We start from the raw sequence: 23585 nt of genomic DNA, 5'->3' as shown, positions 1-23585 counted from the left end.
CCACGGTTCCCATATGAGACAATAGTCAGTCAGTCAGTCGTCTGCGTTCTCTAAAGACATAGTTTTCCATGTTTTTAATATGGTTTACACACAGTCCACTACTCCCTGCCATCTGGGGGGTTGGCCCTTTTTTCAGTTTCTAGCGATAAGCAATTTGGTGGAGGTGAGGATGCACAGGAGTAAGCTTTGTTTGGGTTTAGGGAGTTTGTCTATCCCTAAGTGTAATATTGCAAGGGCCGGGGTTAGTGTTTCCACTAAGTCTAAATCATTACAGGCTTTTCCCACTCTGCGCCAATAACTTTCTAGTTTTGGACATGTCCACCAGACATGAAAGGAAGTCCCCAGTTCTCCGCACTCTCTCCAGCACATTGGTGAGTGATCTGGGAAGAGTTTCTGTAGTTTTCTTGGCACTAAGTGCCATCTTGTGATTATTTTAAAATACAGCTCGTAAAGGATAATGCAGTGAGTAGTTTTTTTTGTGAGGCTAATTGCCTTGTTCCATGTTTCTGGCGTGCATGTCAGTTGTAGGTCTCTCTCCCAGGCCTCCATGTGTATCGTTTTGGGGGGGATCAGTTCCTCAAGTTAGCACTTATAGTGTACTGAAAGAGTTGGAGATTCGTCTCCCATCGGGATTCCCAGGGGGTAAGGTCTCGTAGTTTGTTCTCTAAGAGACCCCAGGACTTCATTAAGGTCCGTATTCTCAGTAGATCAAACTGAGACCTGGAGGTCAGCGTGGGCAGCGTTAACATATTTGTGTGTGGTCTTAACTGTTTGTTACGGTAAAAGTCTTTTAAAGATCACATCATATTTTATGAGTATTCAGTGCGAAAATCCAAATAATTCCAAAGGGTTTACAAATGTTCTCATGCAACTGTAATATGCTATAATGAATTACAGCATCTTGTTTTTTGAATGTTTAAGGCACTGATGATTTGTTTCTGATTAAGATGAGTAAACAATCTGATCATAATTCTACTTTGGTTAATTATAGGAATATTTGCACCTTTATCTAAAATAACTAAAGCACTGGAACCCATGAAGACGTTTATCAAAAGCCCCTCTACTAAATCCTGTACGTCCCTCAAGTCACAAAAGATTGATCTGAGTCGAGTTACTTCAAAGATTAATACAGGTACGGGGAGGGGGGGGCACTTTTTATGACACATTTTCATGTATAAAGTCAGCTTTAGTTTGGGGTTCTTCAAATTTATGGACCATTTGGAAATATTTTGTGCTCTGAATTGCTATTAGGCCTGTACATTTGGCAGCTTCGTTAGCTCCCAAATGCGGAAGAAGGCAGCCGCTCTCACTTTTCAGCTTGTTTCAGAGCCAGATTTCTTCTTTGTGAGAGTGAAACAAACCATAATCTGTGCACATTCACAAGAAGAAATCCGTCTCTGAAAAGAGTCGAAGTCTGTGAGCTTATTTTTTCCTTCACATTTGGCAACTAACGAAGCTGCCAAATGAACAGGCCTAATTGCTATTGCCTCAGATCTGTATGTTATAAAGGTTGGAGACAGCAGCCTGCTATGTCAGTAAATATGTTTTAGTGCTAAACTATTTCATTTGATAAACGTGCTGTTTTGTAAGCAAAGAAAGAAAGAAAAAATTGACATTACTTTTTATATAATGCAACCCTTTAAACTGGCATTTAAAAAGAAATAGATTTTGGGGACTAAAAGGGTAAAAAAAAAAAAATAGAACATAAAAAGTTAATAGCATGCTCGGGTGATCAATAAGCAAACTAAGAATTCCACAACCTGTGCATGCTTGAGGTGCCAATCTGGCGTTGGAAAAAATACCCCTTTTCAGCACACTGTATTAGCCCAGAATACTTTCATGTCCCTTTTAATATATTTCTCTTGTAAGATGTATCGAGTCCACGGATTCATCCTTACTTGTGGGATATTCTCCTTCCCTACAGGAAGTGGCAAAGAGAGCACCCACAGCAGAGCTGTCTATATAGCTCCTCCCTTAGCTCCACCCCCCAGTCAAGTACTAGGAAGGGCAAAGCGAGTGTGGTGACAAAAATGTTAGTTTTTTATTTCTCTGGAACTCCATCCGGAGGTATTTGCTCAGCTGCCAGAATCAAGCAGGAGAGAGCTTCAGTGATTCTGATAGAAACGGCGTGGCCACGCAGGACTTGGTATGCAGACCTAGTGGACATGTCCTCGGTTCCACCGTGGTCTCTCGCCAATGAGGCGAGACCTTCTAATCCAAGGTCTGTTCACGCATGCAAATCTAGTTTCTCTGCGTCTGACTGCTTGGAGATTGAACGCCTGATTCTATAAAAGCGTGGTTTCTCTGAGTCGGTCATTGATACACCAGGAAGATCTATCATAAGATTTGGCGCACATATCTTTATTGGTGTGAATCCAATGGTTACTCGTGGAGTAAGATTAGGATTCCTTAAATATTGTCTTTTCTCCAAGAAGGTTTGGAGAAGGGATTATCAGCTAGTTCCCTAAAAGGGCAAATATCTGCTTTGTCTATTCTACTACACAAACGTCTGGCAGATGTCCCAGACGTTCAAGCATTTATTCAGGCTTTGGTCAGAATTAAGCCTGTATTTAAACCTGTTGCTCCGCCTTGGAGTCTAACCTTAGTCCTTAAAGTTCTTCAAGGGGTTCCGTTCGAACCTATGCATTCCATAGATATTAAGCTTCTATCTTGGAAAGTTTTGTTTTTAGTAGCTATCTCTTCGGCTCGAAGAGTTTCTGAGCTATCTGCTTTACAATGTGATTCCCCTTACCTTGTTTTCCATGCAGATAAGGTGGTTTTGCGTACCAAACCTGGGTTTTTTCCTAAGGTTGTTTCTAATAAGAATATCAATCAAGAGATTGTTGTTCCTTCTCTGTGTCCTAATCCTTCATCAAAGAAGGAACGTCTGTTACACAATCTTGATGTGGGTTGTGCTTTAAAGTTCTACTTACAAGCAACTAAAGATTTCCGTCAAAAATCTTCATTGTTTGTTGTCTATTCTGGTAAACGGAGAGGTCAAAGGGCTACTGCTACCTCTCTTTCCTTTTGGCTGAAAAGCATAATCCGTTTGGCCTATGAGACTGCTGGACAGCAGCTTCCTGAAAGAATTACTGCTCATTCTACTTGAGGTGTGGCTTCCACATGGGCTTTTAAAAATGAGGCTTATGTTGAACAGATTTGTAAGGCGGCGACTTGGTCTTCGCTTCATACTTTTTCCAAATTTTACATATTCGATACTTTTGCTTCTTCGGAGGCTATTTTTGGGAGAAAGGTTCTACAAGCAGTGGTGCCTTCCGTTTAAGGTCCCTGTCTTGTCCCTCCCTTCATCTGTGTCCTAAAGCTTTGGTATTGGTATCCCACAAGTAAGGATGAATTCGTGGACTCGATACATCTTACAAGAGAAAACATAATTTATGCTTACCTGATAAATTTATTTCTCTTGTGATGTATCGAGTCCACGGCCGCCCTGTTTTTTAAGACAGGCATATATATTTTTATTTTAAAAACTTTCAGTCACCACTGCACCCTATAGTTTCTCCTTTTTTTCCTAGCCTTCGTTCGAATGACTGGGGGGTGGATCTAAGGGAGGAGCTATATAGACAGCCCTGCTGTGGGTGCTCTCTTTGCCACTTCCTGTAGGGAAGGAGAATATCCCACAAGTAAGGATGAATCCGTGGACTCGATACATCACAAGAGAAATAAATTTATCAGGTAAGCATAAATTATGTTTTTTAGTAGAGCTATATCACAGGAATTATTTATTGTACTGGGAGAGTATTCTGCGGACTCCATTTATTAAGTCTTGAACCCTCAATCCGACTGTGTCCATGCTTCAAAATACACGTGTAATTCAGCTTTCAGATTTATTAAGGTATGCACCCTATTCAAAACAATGTTTTTTAACTGCACCCAGATTCAATAGCGATGTGTATTCATGTCTGATCGATTATATGTATTTTGCACCTGTACTAAACCAACAGAGTTCAGCTACATGAGCATTGAAGACTCTTTTTATAAACCACCTTTTATTATTATAAGCAATGAAATCTGCCACAGTTAGCAATCACTCCTTGTTTATGTAACAATCTAAATTTGTTTCTTCTGATTAAAAGTGAATTGATTTAAAACAGGAAGTTATAAACTATGTTTCTCCAACATAGGTGTGTCCGGTCCACGGCGTCATCCTTACTTGTGGGATATTCTCTTCCCCAACAGGAAATGGCAAAGAGCCCAGCAAAGCTGGTCACATGATCCCTCCTAGGCTCCGCCTACCCCAGTCATTCTCTTTGCCGTTGTACAGGCAACATCTCCACGGAGATGGCTTAGAGTTTTTTAGTGTTTAACTGTAGTTTTTATTATTCAATCAAGAGTTTGTTATTTTAAAATAGTGCTGGTACGTACTATTTACTCAGAAACAGAAAAGAGATGAAGATTTCTGTTTGTATGAGGAAAATGATTTTAGCAACCGTCACTAAAATCCATGGCTGTTCCACACAGGACTGTTGAGAGCAATTAACTTCAGTTGGGGGAACAGTGAGCAGTCTCTTGCTGCTTGAGGTATGACACATTCTAACAAGACGATGTAATGCTGGAAGCTGTCATTTTCCCTATGGGATCCGGTAAGCCATGTTTATAAAGATCGTAAATAAGGGCTTCACAAGGGCTTATTAAGACTGTAGACTTTTTCTGGGCTAAATCGATTCATTATTAACACATATTTAGCCTTGAGGAATCATTTTATCTGGGTATTTTGATATAATAATATCGGCAGGCACTGTTTTAGACTCCTTATTATTTAGGGGCTTTCCCAAATCATAGGCAGAGCCTCATTTTCGCGCCGGTGTTGCGCACTTGTTTTTGAGAGGCATGACATGCAGTCGCATGTGAGAGGAGCTCTGATACTTAGAAAAGACTTTCTGAAGGCGTCATTTGGTATCGTATTCCCCTTTGGGCTTGGTTGGGTCTCAGCAAAGCAGATACCAGGGACTGTAAAGGGGTTAAAGTTAAAAACGGCTCCGGTTCCGTTATTTTAAGGGTTAAAGCTTCCAAATTTGGTGTGCAATACTTTTAAGGCTTTAAGACACTGTGGTGAAAATTTGGTGAATTTTGAACAATTCCTTCATGTTTTTTCGCAATTGCAGTAATAAAGTGTGTTCAGTTTAAAATTTAAAGTGACAGTAACGGTTTTATTTTAAAACGTTTTTTGTACTTTGTTATCAAGTTTATGCCTGTTTAACATGTCTGAACTACCAGATAGACTGTGTTCTGTATGTGGGGAAGCCAGGATTCCTATTCATTTAAATAAATGTGATTTATGTGACAATGACAATGATGCCCAAGATGATTCCTCAAGTGAGGGGAGTAAGCATGGTACTGCATCATTCCCTCCTTCGTCTACACGAGTCTTGCCCACTCAGGAGGCCCCTAGTACATCTAGCGCACCAATACTCCTTACTATGCAACAATTAACGGCTGTAATGGATAATTCTGTCAAAAACATTTTAGCCAAAATGAACACTTACCAGCGTAAGCGTGACTGCTCTGTTTTAGATACTGAAGAGCATGACGACGCTGATAATAATGGTTCTGAAGGGCCCCTAACCCAGTCTGATGGGGCCAGGGAGGTTTTGTCTGAGGGAGAAATTACTGATTCAGGGAACATTTCTCAACAAGCTGAACCTGATGTGATTACGTTTAAATTTAAATTGGAACATCTCCGCATTCTGCTCAAGGAGGTATTATCCACTCTGGATGATTGTGACAAGTTGGTCATCCCAGAGAAACTATGTAAAATGGACAAGTTCCTAGAGGTCCCGGGACTCCCAGAAGCTTTTCCTATACCCAAGCGGGTGGCGGACATTGTTAATAAAGAATGGGAAAGGCCCGGTATTCCTTTCGTCCCTCCCCCCATATTTAAAAAAATTGTTTCCTATGGTCGACCCCAGAAAGGACTTATGGCAGACAGTCCCCAAGGTCGAGGGAGCGGTTTCCACTTTAAACAAACGCACCACTATACCCATAGAGGATAGTTGTGCTTTTAAAGATCCTATGGATAAGAAATTAGAAGGTTTACTTAAAAAGATGTTTGTTCAGCAGGGTTACCTTCTACAACCTATTTCATGCATTGTCCCTGTAGCTACAGCCGCATGTTTCTGGTTCGATGAGCTGATAAAGGCGGTCGATAGTGATTCTCCCCCTTATGAGGAGATTATGGACAGAATCAATGCTCTCAAATTGGCTAATTCTTTCACCCTAGACGCCACTTTGCAATTGGCTAGGTTAGCGGCTAAGAATTCAGGGTTTGCTATTGTGGCGCGCAGAGCGCTTTGGTTGAAATCTTGGTCAGCTGATGCGTCTTCCAAGAACAAGCTACTTAACATTCCTTTCAAGGGGAAAACGCTGTTTGGCCCTGACTTGAAAGAGATTATCTCTGATATCACTGGGGGTAAGGGCCACGCCCTTCCTCAGGATCGGCCTTTCAAGGCAAAAAATAAACCTAATTTTCGTCCCTTTCGTAGAAACGGACCAGCCCAAAGTGCTACGTCCTCTAAGCAAGAGGGTAATACTTCTCAAGCCAAGCCAGCTTGGAGACCAATGCAAGGCTGGAACAAGGGAAAGCAGGCCAAGAAACCTGCCACTGCTACCAAGACAGCATGAAATGTTGGCCCCCGATCCGGGACCGGATCTGGTGGGGGGCAGACTCTCTCTCTTCGCTCAGGCTTGGGCAAGAGATGTTCTGGATCCTTGGGCGCTAGAAATAGTCTCCCAAGGTTATCTTCTGGAATTCAAGGGGCTTCCCCCAAGGGGGAGGTTCCACAGGTCTCAGTTGTCTTCAGACCACATAAAAAGACAGGCATTCTTACATTGTGTAGAAGACCTGTTAAAAATGGGAGTGATTCATCCTGTTCCATTAAGAGAACAAGGGATGGGGTTCTACTCCAATCTGTTCATAGTTCCCAAAAAAGAGGGAACGTTCAGACCAATCTTAGATCTCAAGATCTTAAACAAGTTTCTCAAGGTTCCATCGTTCAAGATGGAAACCATTCGAACTATTCTTCCTTCCATCCAGGAAGGTCAATTCATGACCACGGTGGATTTAAAGGATGCGTATCTACATATTCCTATCCACAAGGAACATCATCGGTTCCTAAGGTTCGCATTCCTGGACAAGCATTACCAGTTCGTGGCGCTTCCTTTCGGATTAGCCACTGCTCCAAGGATTTTCACAAAGGTACTAGGGTCCCTTCTAGCTGTGCTAAGACCAAGGGGCATTGCTGTAGTACCTTACTTGGACGACATTCTGATTCAAGCGTCGTCCCTTCCTCAAGCAAAGGCTCACACGGACATTGTCCTGGCCTTTCTCAGATCTCACGGATGGAAAGTGAACGTGGAAAAGAGTTCTCTATCTCCGTCAACAAGGGTTCCCTTCTTGGGAACAATAATAGACTCCTTAGAAATGAGGATTTTTCTGACAGAGGCCAGAAAAACAAAACTTCTAGACTCTTGTCGGATACTTCATTCCGTTCCTCTTCCTTCCATAGCGCAGTGCATGGAAGTGATCGGTTTGATGGTAGCGGCAATGGACATAGTTCCTTTTGCGCGCATTCATCTAAGACCATTACAACTGTGCATGCTCAGTCAGTGGAATGGGGACTATACAGACTTGTCTCCGAAGATACAAGTAAATCAGAGGACCAGAGACTCACTCCGTTGGTGGCTGTCCCTGGACAACCTGTCACAAGGGATGACATTCCGCAGACCGGAGTGGGTCATCGTCACGACCGACGCCAGTCTGATGGGCTGGGGCGCGGTCTGGGGATCCCTGAAAGCTCAGGGTCTTTGGTCTCGGGAAGAATCTCTTCTACCGATAAATATTCTGGAACTGAGAGCGATATTCAATGCTCTCAAGGCTTGGCCTCAGCTAGCGAGGGCCAAGTTCATACGGTTTCAATCAGACAACATGACAACTGTTGCGTACATCAACCATCAGGGGGGAACAAGGAGTTCCCTAGCGATGGAAGAAGTGACCAAAATCATTCTATGGGCGGAGTCTCACTCCTGCCACCTGTCTGCTATCCACATCCCAGGAGTGGAAAATTGGGAAGCGGATTTTCTGAGTCGTCAGACATTGCATCCGGGGGAGTGGGAACTCCATCCGGAAATCTTTGCCCAAGTCACTCAGCTGTGGGGCATTCCAGACATGGATCTGATGGCCTCTCGTCAGAACTTCAAAGTTCCTTGCTACGGGTCCAGATCCAGGGATCCCAAGGCGGCTCTAGTGGATGCACTAGTGGCACCTTGGACCTTCAAAATAGCTTATGTGTTCCCGCCATTTCCTCTCATCCCCAGGCTGGTAGCCAGGATCAATCAGGAGAGGGCGTCGGTGATCTTGATAGCTCCTGCGTGGCCACGCAGGACTTGGTTTGCAGATCTGGTGAATATGTCATCGGCTCCACCTTGGAAGCTACCTTTGAGACGAGACCTTCTTGTTCAGGGTCCGTTCGAACATCCGAATCTGGTTTCACTCCAGCTGACTGCTTGGAGATTGAACGCTTGATCTTATCGAAGCGAGGGTTCTCAGATTCTGTTATCGATACTCTTGTTCAGGCCAGAAAGCCTGTAACTAGAAAGATTTACCACAAAATTTGGAAAAAATATATCTGTTGGTGTGAATCTAAAGGATTCCCTTGGGACAAGGTTAAGATTCCTAAGATTCTATCCTTCCTTCAAGAAGGATTGGAAAAAGGTTTATCTGCTAGTTCACTGTAGGGACAGATTTCTGCCTTGTCTGTGTTACTTCACAAAAAGCTGGCAGCTGTGCCAGATGTTCAAGCCTTTGTTCAGGCTCTGGTTAGAATTAAGCCTGTTTACAAACCTTTGACTCCTCCTTGGAGTCTCAACTTAGTTCTTTCAGTTCTTCAGGGGGTTCCGTTTGAACCCCTACATTCCGTTGATATTAAGTTATTATCTTGGAAAGTTTTGTTTTTAGTTGCGATTTCTTCTGCTAGAAGAGTTTCAGAATTATCTGCTCTGCAGTGTTCTCCTCCTTATCTGGTGTTCCATGCAGATAAGGTGGTTTTACGTACTAAACCTGGTTTTCTTCCAAAAGTTGTTTCTAACAAAAACATTAACCAGGAGATTATCGTACCTTCTCTGTGTCCGAAACCAGTGTCAAAGAAGGAACGTTTGTTGCACAATCTGGATGTTGTTCGCGCTCTAAAATTCTATTTAGATGCTACAAAGGATTTTAGACAAACATCTTCCTTGTTTGTTGTTTATTCCGGTAAAAGGAGAGGTCAAAAAGCAACTTCTACCTCTCTCTCTTTTTGGATTAAAAGCATCATCAGATTGGCTTACGAGACTGCCGGACGGCAGCCTCCCGAAAGAATCACGGCTCATTCCACTAGGGCTGTGGCTTCCACATGGGCCTTCAAGAACGAGGCTTCTGTTGATCAGATATGTAGGGCAGCGACTTGGTCTTCACTGCACACTTTTACCAAATTTTACAAGTTTGATACTTTTGCTTCTTCTGAGGCTATTTTTGGGAGAAAGGTTTTGCAAGCCGTGGTGCCTTCCATTTAGGTGACCTGATTTGCTCCCTCCCTTCATCCGTGTCCTAAAGCTTTGGTATTGGTTCCCACAAGTAAGGATGACGCCGTGGACCGGACACACCTATGTTGGAGAAAACAGAATTTATGTTTACCTGATAAATTACTTTCTCCAACGGTGTGTCCGGTCCACGGCCCGCCCTGGTTTTTTTTTAATCAGGTCTGATAATTTATTTTCTTTAACTACAGTCACCACGGTACCATATGGTTTCTCCTATGCAAATATTCCTCCTTAACGTCGGTCGAATGACTGGGGTAGGCGGAGCCTAGGAGGGATCATGTGACCAGCTTTGCTGGGCTCTTTGCCATTTCCTGTTGGGGAAGAGAATATCCCACAAGTAAGGATGACGCCGTGGACCGGACACACCGTTGGAGAAAGTAATTTATCAGGTAAACATAAATTCTGTTATTGTTGGTCTTCATATAAACACATTACAATAAATGTACTTTAAACTTAAAATTCTCTGTAAAATAGTAAATTATGAATATAATTTTTGTGTTTTGTGTTCATGCTTTTCCTGTAATTTAACTCTGGAAATGCTTCTGAAACAAATTTTCTATGCAAATAATCAGTAGTGTGAATTAATTCCTGATGAATACCATAAAAATTTAAATCTATCTATATATGTATGTATGTCCAGTGTGGCCTAGCACTCACGGTCACCATTCTGTACCGGGGTGCACTGCATAGACTGCAATATTCAAAATAAAGGAAGGCACTCTCTGGATTTAAACAGGGGTATATTCTTTAATCCCTTAAAGGGACAGTCTACACCAGAATTGTTATTGTTTTAAAAGATAGACAATCCCTTTATTACCCATTCCCTAGTTTTGCATTACCAACACAGTTATATAAATACACTTTTTACCTCTGTGATGACCTTGTATCTAAGCCTCTGCAAACTGCCCCCTTATTTCAGTTCTTTTGACAGACATCCATTTTAGCCAATCAGAGCTTGCTCACTGGAACTCCACGTGCTTGATCACAGTGTTATCTATATGATAAATGTGAACTAACACCCTCTAGTGGTAAAAAACTGTCAAAATGCCCTGAGAGAAGAGGCGGCCTTCAAAAGCTTAGAAATTAGCATATGAACCTCCTAGGTTTAGCTTTCAACTAAGAATTGGTGATAAAAGTAAATTGGAAAATTGTTTAAAATTACATTCTCTATCTGCATCATGAAAGTTTATTTTGGACTAGACTGTCCCTTTAAGTATGCGACATTTTGGGGTGTAATCCTGTCTTCAAACAAACAACAAGACCCAAACATTACCAGAATCTTAAATACCCAGTCACCTCCAACATCTTCAATCACCAAGTGAAATACAGCAGACGCGTGGCTTGGTGTGCACGTCATCAAGCGGCGTGTTTTTCCTAGCAACCCGCTGTCAACAATGGATGCCAATACAGCATACTTCCTAATCGTGACAATCACCAGTGAAAAATAACATTAAAACCAACCATATACTATAAGCTCACTATAGAAAAGGCATTGCTATATATACATACAGTATAAATGGAGAATACTAAATACCAAAGCATATATATGTCATCCACCCGCCTCTAAAAAGCACGACCAAACTCCAGCACATCAGCACCAAACATGTCACGATCATGCATCACAAAGAATCAGTCTCATATCGCATTTAATTTACTATCGCCTGGGACGCAGCACCCACAGATTCAAGTAGCAGACCATACTGTAACAACCGATCAGTAAATATTATGTTCAACATATGGACTCAGCTGTCAACTCGCAGACCAATAAGAGTCCATCCACTCTTCAATACAGCCCGGAAAACCACAATGTGTTAGTCAACATCCCCACCTGTTATGGGTGTGGCCTAGATGCGTGATCATTACGTGAAGCCTCTGAGTGTTCATGTATCAACCTCCTAGATAAATCAATATTTAAATATTAACGCCAAGTGGGTGTACCAATCGGCCTATCTAAAAGAGCAATTGAAAATCACTACACACATCTGTATTAAAGATTGTAAAAATCAATCTCGTAACGCATTCACATTCCCATTGCCTGGGACGCAACATACGCATGCGAGTATCAGGCCATATTATACTAGCCGATCCGTAACTACTATGTTCACCATATAGACTAGATGTCAACTCACCAGCCAATTGAAGTCCATCCACTCTTAGGTACAACCCAAGAACCACAACGTGTTTAGTCAACATACTGCCCCATGTGGGCGTGGCCTAAATACGCTCTCAATCCTCTCAATAGATGCAAGCCACATAGTGGCATTACTGCCACCATAAAGCTGTCATTGTCCCTACGTAAAACAAGTGAATGATCCTACAACCACCTTCTGAATAAATAAATAAATATATATATGAGAATGTGAACCTAACATTATTAACCCCAAGCCATTTGGTCAGTCTAAAGTACTTAAAGGGACATGAAACCCAATTTTTTTCTTTCATGTTTTTGAAAAAAACATGCAAGTTTAAACAACTTTCCAATTTACTTCTATTATCTATTTTGCTTTATTCTCTTGATATCCTTTGCTGAAAAGCATATCTAGATAGGCTCAGTAGCTGCTGATTGGTGTCTGCACATTGATGCCTTGTGTGATTGGCTCACCCATGCGCATTGCTATTTCTTCCGCAAAGGATATCTAAAGAATGAAGCACATTAGATAATATAAGTAAATTGGAATGTTGTTTAAAACTGTATTCTCATTCTGAAACATGAAAGAAAATGTTTGGGTTTAGTGTCTCTTTAAGGGTAATCGTTCATAATACTCAATAAAAAAGGTAAAGTGAATATATGGAAAATTATTCTAATGGTGTTAACCAAAAATAATAATATACTAAATAGAGAAAAAACCCTCAAACTTATCATTATATTCTCATATCAATCTATAAGCTAAGTGTCCCATAATATAAATTACCAACCTAATCTGTATTGCACCATGTGGCTTAGGCACCCAAAAAAAAAAAACCTAGACAGATGGCCATAATAGTTACTCAAACCCCAAAACAAAGGGGGGGAATCCTGCCTATACTATATACATAGAAATAATAAATCAATTTTATACTATCTGTCTTCAAAAATCAGAAATTATTCCAAAGTCGATCAATCCCGAGCCATAGGAGGTCAATATATGTAACATTAAAACATACCCAAAAAACATAAACATAAAAAAATAATAATAAAACATATAACACTGTAAAAACAAATCTGTACACACATCTCAAGGTAGAGTCACTAGAGAGGCCCCATCCAAACAGTGCCCACTAAGTCATCTCATCTGGTTTTTGTCAGAAGAAGGGACTGTATTTTGTCCCGAAACGTCACTTTAATAAAAAGATTCACTATATTTTGATGACTAAAGACCAGTGAGTGCTTATTTACCCTACATATATATATATATATATATATATATATATATACACACACACACACACACACACACACACAGAATAAAGAAACAACGCAATTAGTGCTCTGTATTACTACACATTGAAGGAATGCAATCCAGGGTGTATCTCATAGTACCTCCGGTGTAACAATGTCCCATAACAAAATGCAGCTGTGTCCTATATATACAGAAGAGGTTCACTTTCAGGAACGCTGAGCGTACTCCCCTTTGCGGTGCATCACTGGCTCTTACCTGGGGTTGGAATTTATCCTGCACGCTCCAGCTTTTTTGAGATAAGGCACCCGACCTCCACTTCTTCGTCTTCAGACGCCAACTGACACTGTGGTATGCTGAAGTACTGTGTATCCGCTCCCTTTACACGCCTGGGTCAACAGCTTAGATCCACACAGACTTCCCGGCCCCTCCAAGCTCAGAAGACAAGTAGCATAAACAAATGATGATAGGCGATCTTTTTGCTGTAAAACAGTGTTCTTTATTGGCTTGAATACAACATAACAAAAAATATGTGCAAGACAACAGCGGTCTATAGAGCCTCTATAGACCGCTGTTGTCTTGCACATATTTTTTGTTATGTTTTATTTAAGCCAATAAAGAAGACTGTTTTACAGCAAAAGGATTGCCTATCATCATTTGTGTATATATATATATATATATATATATATATATATATATATATATATATATATATATATATATACACATACATACATACACACACACACACACACACACACACACACACACACACACACACACACAAACACACACACATCCGTGTGTATATTTATATGCTTTCATATCCTTTGATCACAATTGAGCTTAATAACTATTTCAATAAAAGACTTTACATTAGCATGATCATTTCTACAGGAGTGTTAAGAGATGACTACAGGTGTTTTTTGTAACCCAGCAGACCCTGTTCATTCATATAATAAGATTATATAAGATCACAAAAAAACATGAAACTGATGGGTATACAAAACCATACAAAAGTGTTATAATAGATTTCTATACCTGGCTGAGAAAATACATAAGAAGTTAGATCTATACCTCTTTTTGTAACTAAAGTACAGTTGCTTTCCAGTGTTCTGAAAAAAAATAATCTTCGTTCAAAAGAAAAACAAAACAAAAAAAATCTTCTTTTTAAATTCCTTTAACAGGGCTGGTAACATCCAAAAGAGCTGGGATCTCAGAGTCATCTGTAACTGAAGAAACCTTAAACCCTGTGGCTTCAAAGAAAGGTAACAATCTGATACGTAGTCTATAGGAGTTATGACATCTTTCATCCGTTGCAAAAAAACCATCAAATAAACATACAGCTATTTGACTGTGGGCTAATCTTTGAAGCTAATCCCAGAGGATGACATCAAACGCATCCTCAGCTATTTCTTTTGACACATAAAATATTCCCAATATCTTGCACTAAAGCAGACATGATTCTAAATATCTATTGTGTCAAACATCTAACAATATTCAGATATTTTCTCATTGCATCTTAACATCTTATAACTTAAAGGGACAGTCTACTTGAAAAATGTTATTGTTTAAACAGATAGATAATCCCTTTATTATCCATTCCCCAGTTTTGCATAACCAACATGGTTATATAAATATACTTTCTTCTGTTAAGTGTGATCAGTCCACGGGTCATCATTACTTCTGGGATATTACTCCTCCCCAACAGGAAGTGCAAGAGGATTCACCCAGCAGAGCTGCATATAGCTCCTCCCCTCTACGTCACTCCCAGTCATTCTCTTGCACCCAACGACTAGATAGGATGTGTGAGAGGACTATGGTGATTTTATTTAGTTTTATTTCTTCAATCAAAAGTTTGTTATTTTTTAATAGCACCGGAGTGTGTTATTCCTTCTCTGGTGGAATTTGAAGAAGAATCTACCAGAGTTTTTACTATGATTTTAGCTGGAGTTGTTAAGATCATATTGCTGTTTCTCGGCCATCTGAGGAGAGTTAAACTTCAGATCAGGGGACAGCGGGCAGTTTAATCTGCAAAGAGGTATGTAGCAGTTTTTATTTTCTGACAATGGAATTGATGAGAAAATCCTGCCATACCGACATAATATCATGTATGTATATTTAACATTTGAGTATTCTGGGGAATGGTACTTCACTGGAATTACACTGTGTATATAAGACTTTAGCCTAATTGCAAAGCAACAGGTTTTTTAATAACTCTTAATTTATGTTAAACGTTTTTGCTGGAATGTAAAAGCGTTTCCATTTTCTGAGGTACTGGGTGAATGAAATGTTTGGGCACTATTTTTCCACTTGGCAGTTGTTTGATCTAATTATGACAGTTTACTGATCTCTCTCACTGTTGTGTGTGAGGGGGAGGGACCTTTTTTTGGCGCTTTTACTACGCATCAGAAATTTCAGTCAGAAGCTCATTGCTTTTTCCTGCATGTTCCGGTTTATCCCTACAGAACTCAGGGGTCTTCAAAGCTTGTTTGAGGGAAGTAATCTAACAGAGCTGTGAGATTATTGTTGACTGTGATAAAAAACGTTTATTCTTTAACTTTTTTATGCCATCAGGGTTAGTTTTTCTTTGCTAATGGGAACAAACCTTTGCTAAATTGTGTTTTGTTTTTCAAAGTTTATTGATTTCAACTGTTATATATCTTTCAGTGCTTCTTAAAGCACAGTACGTTTTCATTGTGTTTTACTTGAATAATATTCCAAGTTGCAAGTTTATTTGCTAGTGTGTTAAACATGTCTGATTCAAAGGATGAGACCTGTACTATTTGTGCCAACGCCAAAGTGGAGCCCAATAGAAATTTATGTACTAACTGTATTGATGCTACTTTAAATAAAAGTCAATCTGTACAAATTGAACAAATTTCACCAAACAACGAGGGGAGAGTTATGCCGACTAACTCGCCTCACGTGACAGTACCTGCATCTCCCGCTCTGGAGGTGCGTGATATGGTGGCGCCCAGTACATCTGGGCGGCCATTACAAATAACATTACAAGATATGGCTACTGTTATGACTGAGGTTTTGGCTAAATTACCAGAACTAAGAGGCAAGCGTGATCACTCTGGGGTGAGAACAGAGTGCGCTGATAATGCTAGGGCCATGTCAGATACTGCGTCACAACTTGCAGAACATGAGGACGGAGAGCTTCATTCTGCGGCTGACGGTTCTGATCCAAACAGATTGGATTCAGATATTTCAAATTTTAAATTTAAGCTGGAAAACCTCAGTGTATTACTAGGGGAGGTGTTAGCGGCTCTGAATGATTGTAACACAGTTGCAATACCAGAGAAAATGTGTAGGTTGGATAAATATTTTGCCGTACCAACAAGTACTGACGTTTTTCCTATACCTAAGAGACTAACTGAAATTATTACTAAGGAGTGGGATAGACCCGGTGTGCCGTTCTCACCCCCTCCGATATTTAGAAAGATGTTTCCAATAGACACCGCCACACGGGACTTATGGCAAACGGTCCCTAAGGTGGAGGGAGCAGTTTCTACTTTAGCTAAGCGTACCACTATCCCGGTAGAGGATAGCTGTGCCTTTTCAGATCCAATGGATAAAAAGTTAGAGGGTTACCTTAAGAAAATGTTTGTTCAACAAGGTTTTATATTGCAACCCCTTGCATGCATTGCGCCGGTCACGGCTGCAGCGGCATTTTGGATTGAGTCTCTAGAAGAGAACCTTAGTTCAGCTACGCTGGACGACATTTTGGACAGGCTTAGAATACTTAAGCTAACTAATTCATTCATTTCGGAAGCCGTAGTACATTTAACTAAACTTACGGCTAAGAATTCCGGATTCGCCATTCAGGCGCGTAGAGCACTGTGGCTAAAATCCTGGTCAGCTGATGTAACTTCTAAGTCTAAATTACTTAATATACCTTTCAAGGGACAGACCTTATTCGGGCCCGGTTTGAAAGAAATTATCGCTGACATTACAGGAGGTAAGGGCCACGCCCTGCCTCAAGATAAAGCCAAATCTAAGGCTAGACAGTCTAATTTTCGTTCCTTTCGGAATTTCAAAGCAGGAGCAGCATCAACTTCCACTGCTCCAAAACAAGAAGGATCTGGTGCTCGCTACAGACAAGGCTGGAGACCTAACCAGTCCTGGAACAAGGGCAAGCAGGCCAGGAAACCTGCTGCTGCCCCTAAAACAGCATGAATTGAGGGCCCCCGATCCGGGATCGGATCTAGTGGGGGGCAGACTTTCTCTCTTCGCCCAGGCTTGGGCAAGAGATGTCCAGGATCCCTGGGCGCTAGAGATAATATCTCAGGGATACCTTCTGGACTTCAAATACTCTCCTCCAAGAGAGAGATTTCATCTGTCAAGGTTGTCGACAAACCAAACAAAGAAAGAAGCGTTTCTACGCTGCATACAAGAACTATTGTTAATGGGAGTAATCCATCCAGTTCCACGGTCGGAACAGGGACAGGGGTTTTACTCAAATCTGTTTGTGGTTCCCAAAAAAGAGGGAACTTTCAGACCAATCCTGGATTTAAAGATCCTAAACAAATTCCTAAGAGTTCCATCATTCAAAATGGAGACTATTCGGACAATTTTACCCATGATCCAAGAAGGTCAGTACATGACCACAGTGGATTTAAAGGATGCTTACCTTCACATACCGATTCACAAAGATCATTACCGGTATCTAAGGTTTGCCTTTCTAGACAGGCATTACCAGTTTGTAGCTCTTCCATTCGGATTGGCTACAGCTCCGAGAATCTTCACAAAGGTTCTAGGTGCTCTTCTGGCGGTACTAAGACCGCGGGGAATTTAGGTAGCTCCGTACCTAGACGACATTCTGATACAAGCTTCAAGCTTTCAAACTGCCAAGTCTCATACAGAGTTAGTACTGGCTTTTCTAAGGTCACATGGATGGAAGGTGAACGAAAAGAAAAGTTCACTCGTTCCACTCACAAGAGTTCCCTTCCTGGGAACTCTTATAGATTCTGTAGAAATGAAGATTTACCTGACAGAGGACAGGTTAACAAGACTTCAAAGTGCTTGCCGCACCCTTCATTCCATTCAACACCCGTCAGTGGCTCAATGCATGGAGGTAATCGGCTTAATGGTAGCGGCAATGGACATAGTGCCATTTGCTCGCTTACACCTCAGACCACTGCAACTATGCATGCTAAGTCAGTGGAATGGGGATTACTCAGACTTGTCCCCTCCTCTGAATCTGGATCAAGAGACCAGAAATTCTCTTCTATGGTGGCTTTCTCGGCCACATCTGTCCAGGGGGATGCCATTCAGCAGGCCAGACTGGACAATTGTAACAACAGACGCCAGCCTTCTAGGTTGGGGTGCCGTCTGGAATTCTCTGAAGGCTCAGGGACAATGGAGTCAGGAGGAGAGTCTCCTGCCAATAAACATTCTGGAATTGAGAGCAGTTCTCAATGCCCTCCTGGCTTGGCCCCAGTTGACAACTCGGGGGTTCATCAGGTTTCAGTCGGACAACATCACGACTGTAGCTTACATCAACCATCAGGGAGGGACAAGGAGCTCCCTAGCAATGATGGAAGTATCAAAGATAGTTCGCTGGGCAGAGTCTCACTCTTGCCACCTGTCAGCAATCCACATCCCGGGAGTGGAGAACTGGGAGGCGGATTTCTTAAGTCGTCAGACTTTCCATCCGGGGGAGTGGGAACTTCATCCGGAGGTCTTTGCCCAAATACTTCGACGTTGGGGCAAACCAGAGATAGATCTCATGGCGTCTCGACAGAACGCCAAGCTTCCTCGTTACGGGTCCAGATCCAGGGATCCAGGAGCAGTCCTAATAGATGCCCTGACAGCACCTTGGGACTTCACGATGGCTTATGTGTTTCCACCCTTCCCGATGCTTCCTCGATTGATTGCCAGAATCAAACAGGAGAGAGCATCAGTGATTCTAATAGCACCTGCATGGCCACGCAGGACTTGGTATGCAGACCTGGTGGACATGTCATCCTGTCCACCTTGGTCTCTACCTCTGAAACAGGATCTCCTGATACAGGGTCCTTTCAAACATCAAAATCTAACTTCTCTGAAGCTGACTGCTTGGAAATTGAACGTTTGATTTTATCAAGACGTGGGTTTTCTGAGTCAGTTATTTACACCTTAATACAGGCTAGGAAGCCTGTTACCAGAAGGATTTACCATAAGATATGGCGTAAATACCTATATTGGTGTGAATCCAAAGGTTACTCTTGGAGTAAGGTTAGGATTCCTAGGATATTGTCTTTTCTACAAGAAGGTTTAGAAAAGGGTTTATCTGCTAGTTCATTAAAGGGACAGATCTCAGCTCTGTCCATTCTGTTACACAAACGTCTGTCAGAAGTGCCAGACGTTCAGGCTTTTTGTCAGGCTTTGGCCAGGATTAAGCCTGTGTTTAAAACTGTTGCTCCGCCATGGAGTTTAAACCTTGCTCTTAACGTTTTACACGGTGTTCCGTTTGAACCCCTCCATTCCATTGATATAAAGTTGTTATCTTGGAAAGTTCTATTTTTAATGGCTATTTCCTCGGCTCGAAGAGTCTCTGAGTTATCGGCCTTACATTGTGATTCTCCTTATTTGATTTTTCATTCGGATAAGGTAGTTCTGCGCACTAAACCTGGGTTCTTACCTAAGGTAGTCACTAACAGGAATATCAATCAAGAGATTGTTGTTCCTTCTTTGTGTCCAAATCCTTCTTCAAAGAAGGAACGTCTTCTGCACAATCTGGATGTAGTTCGTGCCCTAAAGTTTTACTTACAGGCAACTAAGGAATTTCGACAAACGTCTTCCCTGTTTGTCGTTTACTCTGGTCAGAGGAGAGGTCAAAAGGCTTCTGCTACCTCTCTTTCTTTTTGGCTTCGTAGCATAATTCGTTTAGCCTATGAGACTGCTGGACAGCAGCCTCCTGAAAGAATTACAGCTCATTCTACTAGAGCTGTGGCTTCCACTTGGGCCTTTAAGAATGAGGCCTCTGTTGAACAGATTTGCAAGGCTGCAACTTGGTCTTCGCTTCATACTTTTTCCAAATTTTACAAATTTGACACTTTTGCTTCCTCGGAGGCTATTTTTGGGAGAAAGGTTCTTCAGGCAGTGGTTCCTTCTGTATAAAGAGCCTGCCTATCCCTCCCGTCATCCGTGTACTTTTGCTTTGGTATTGGTATCCCAGAAGTAATGATGACCCGTGGACTGATCACACTTAACAGAAGAAAACATAATTTATGCTTACCTGATAAATTCCTTTCTTCTGTAGTGTGATCAGTCCACGGCCCGCCCTGTTTTTTAAGGCAGGTAAATATTTTTTTTTTAAATTATACTCCAGTCACCACTACACCCTTGGTTTCTCCTTTCTCGTTGGTCCTTGGTCGAATGACTGGGAGTGACGTAGAGGGGAGGAGCTATATGCAGCTCTGCTGGGTGAATCCTCTTGCACTTCCTGTTGGGGAGGAGTAATATCCCAGAAGTAATGATGACCCGTGGACTGATCACACTACAGAAGAAAGGAATTTATCAGGTAAGCATAAATTATGTTTTTTACCTGTCTGATTACCTTGTATCTAAGCCTCTGCAGACTGCCCCCTTATTTAAGTTCTTTTGACAAACTTACATTTTAGCTAATTAGTGCTGACTCATAAATAACTCAATGGGATCTATATGGCACACATGAACTAGCACTACTGTCTAACTGTGAAAAACTTTAAAATTCACTGAGATTAGAGGCGGCTTTCAATGGCTTAGAAATCATTTTATGAGCCTACCTACCTTTAGCTTTCAACAAAGAATACCAAGAGAACAAAGCAAATTTGATGATAAAAGTAAATTGGAAAGTTGTTTAAATTTCTATGCCCTATCTGAATCATCAAAGTTTAATTTTACTTGACTGTCCTTTTAAGTTATAAATATCTCCTTGGCTTATCATGCATGTAATGGTGCTTTAACTAACATTAGCTTTTAGTTTTCTAGGTATTTATGCCTTATGGTCCTGGAGCAAATCAGTATTCTGTATTTTATAGCATTTTAAACAACTACTATTAAATCTGTCACTGCCTTTATTCCACATGTTCAAGGCAGATACGATATTTATGTTTAGCTTTTACATTTTTATATTCTCTTTAAAAAACATTTACTTTAAAACTCATCTCTGTTAATATAAAATATGGTGCATATGTTCTCAAATAATCTATGACAATCCAACAAACCTTTTGTTTTTTTTAAAGTAGGAAGATCTAGAATATTTGGGGTGACAACATATATGACATTTATAGCAATATAATGCAGTACACTTTCAAAAGTGACAGACTTAAAGGGATACTAAACCCAATTTTTTTATTTCATGATACAGATAATTTCTTCATGTTCTTTTGCTATCTTTATTTGAAAAAGCAGGAATCTAAGCTAAGGAGCTGGCCCATTTTTGGTTCAGCACCTGGGTTGCGCTTTCTGATTGGTGGCTAAATGTAACACCAATCAGCAAGCACTTTCCATGGTGCTGAACCTAAAATGGGCCGACTCCTAAACTTAGATTTCTGCCTTCTCAAATAAAGATGGCAAGAGAACAAATAAAAATGAATAATAGGAGTAAATTAGAAAGTTGCTTGAAATTGCATGCTCTATATGAATCATGTAAGAAAAAAGTTGGGTTTAGTATCCCTTTAACATTATATATTGGTACAGAAGGAGTTGGGCTTTTTCCCCCCCTTCAAAAAGCTTTGAATCAAGAGGATTTGGTTGAATGAGACAAAAGGTGCACGTTATCTGAGAATGGCTAATAGTTGTGGTGACATTGAAGAGATGAGTTTTAAAGAGCCATGATACCCAAATGTTGAAACACTTGAAAGTGATGCAGCATAGCTGTAAAAAGCTGATTAGAAACTATCACCTGAACATCTCTATGTAAAAAAGAAAGATATTTTACCTCAAAAATTCCTCAGTAGCCACATCCCATTGTAAAGGACTTCTAAGCAGCAAATCCGTATGTCTGTCCCGGGACAGCTAAGGGATTGAGCCTTGTGCACTCTCATGTTATTTCCCTATTCAGTTTAAGGAAGTTTACTATGAAATCTCATGAGATCACAGTAAAAGAGTTCATGAGCTCAGCACTGCTGATGCTGATTGTCTGCTGTTCATTTCTTCATTTTGTATTTTTTTTTACCTGTAGCTGGGCAGCAGCTGAATTATAACTTTTTACACAGAACTTATTCTGCTGAGCTGAGGAGATTGCGAGGTAAAATATCTTCCTTTTTTACATAGAGATGCTCAGGTGATATTTTCCTGTCTATTTTTTACAGTTATACTGCATTAGTTTCAAGTGATTTAGCATATGAGTATTATGTCCCTTTAATGGAGCACTTGAAGCTGCAAAGCAAGGAAGATGGTCTGATAGAACAAGGTAAAGAGTTCCACTAAGGAAACAGGAGAGATAGGCGAAGACTGTTTCCGTGTCTGGAAATAAGAATGGAAATTATCGTTGGCCATAGTGAGCTTTTTGGGTTAGATTCTAGCAGAAGCCTTCAAGATGGATTGGAGTAGAGAGAGGCAGATATTTAAAGGGTCATTATAGTAAAACAGAAATTATATGACCTAACTCATGTAATTTTAGCACTGAAAACTCTACAGGTCTATGTGTTTAACCTCCATAAATGAGTTCAACACATGATTAAAGTACCACATTTGCATAGTTCAAACACAGATTAACAGGGCTGTTAGTGAGAAAATGACATTTTCTAATTAGAGCATGTCATTTTTCAGCATAACAGCTCTTTAAATTAATCAAAACAAGACAAGGGATTTTATTAATATTTTGTTAGTGTTTTAGGTAAAAAAAACGCATAAAAACTCTGGATGTTAAATAATAAGACTGGAAGGGTTTGTAAAGGACATGGATATGAGTGGGGTTATAAAGGATACAACAGAGTCTAATGTGACTCAATTAAGTAGACCTTGGTACAAACAGGAAGAGCCCTTGGTACAAACAGGAAGAGCCCTTGGTACAAACAGGAAGAGCCCTTGGTACAAACAGGAAGAGCCCTTGGTACAAACAGGAAGAGCCCTTGGTAAAAGTGGTGATTATAGAGTTTGCACCACACCACAAGTGAGAATGCAGGTGTGGAAGAATGAAGGGGAATGAGGAATGAAGTAGGAGTTCAGTGTTTATTATATTGAGGTGAAAGTAAAGTGAGAATATCCACAAGTAAATTGAAGAGACAGTTGTGATCTGGTTGATTACAAGGGGGGCGGTGTCAGGAGATGAGGGGCAAATTTGGACATCATTAGCAGTGATGTAGCACAGGAACCATAATGAGTGTTTTTCATTGGGGATGTATAGGTAGAAAAATTCAGGGGCCAAACACTGAGCCTTGGGGTGCATCTACTGATAGTGGCTCAGAGATGCCATAGCCCCCTCTGTGTGTATATGTTGCTTTGTTTTGCTCATGAACTTTGTTTAGACAGAAGTATATATTTTTAAGTTGGTAACATCTCTAGAATGTGTGTGTATAAGATGTCTGCAAGCTTGTCTGTATATTTGTTTCTGGGCCATTTCCCACGTCATTTTCTGCCCTCTGCATTGTACGTTTGTGACATGTTTGTCGCTTTATATGTTCTCAACCTCTGGAGTGG

At 40.9% G+C, this 23585-nt stretch overlaps 1 protein-coding gene across 1 annotated transcript in view; it reads left to right on the top strand.

Annotated features, from left to right (window-relative positions):
* CLIP4 (CAP-Gly domain containing linker protein family member 4) overlaps window positions 1-23585 on the top strand; it is a 340478-nt gene that overhangs the window by 150731 nt on the left and 166162 nt on the right. Inside the window, exons 9-10 of the mRNA XM_053712642.1 lie at window positions 992-1132; window positions 14156-14236. Coding sequence (XP_053568617.1) covers window positions 992-1132; window positions 14156-14236 — 222 coding nt within the window. The remainder of the gene's footprint in view (window positions 1-991; window positions 1133-14155; window positions 14237-23585) is intronic.

Source organism: Bombina bombina, chromosome 4, assembly GCF_027579735.1.
Source record: "Bombina bombina isolate aBomBom1 chromosome 4, aBomBom1.pri, whole genome shotgun sequence".
Taxonomy (NCBI): domain Eukaryota; kingdom Metazoa; phylum Chordata; class Amphibia; order Anura; family Bombinatoridae; genus Bombina; species Bombina bombina.
The sequence above is the reverse complement of the archived record's forward strand: the minus strand, read 5'-3'. Positions and strand labels throughout refer to the sequence as shown.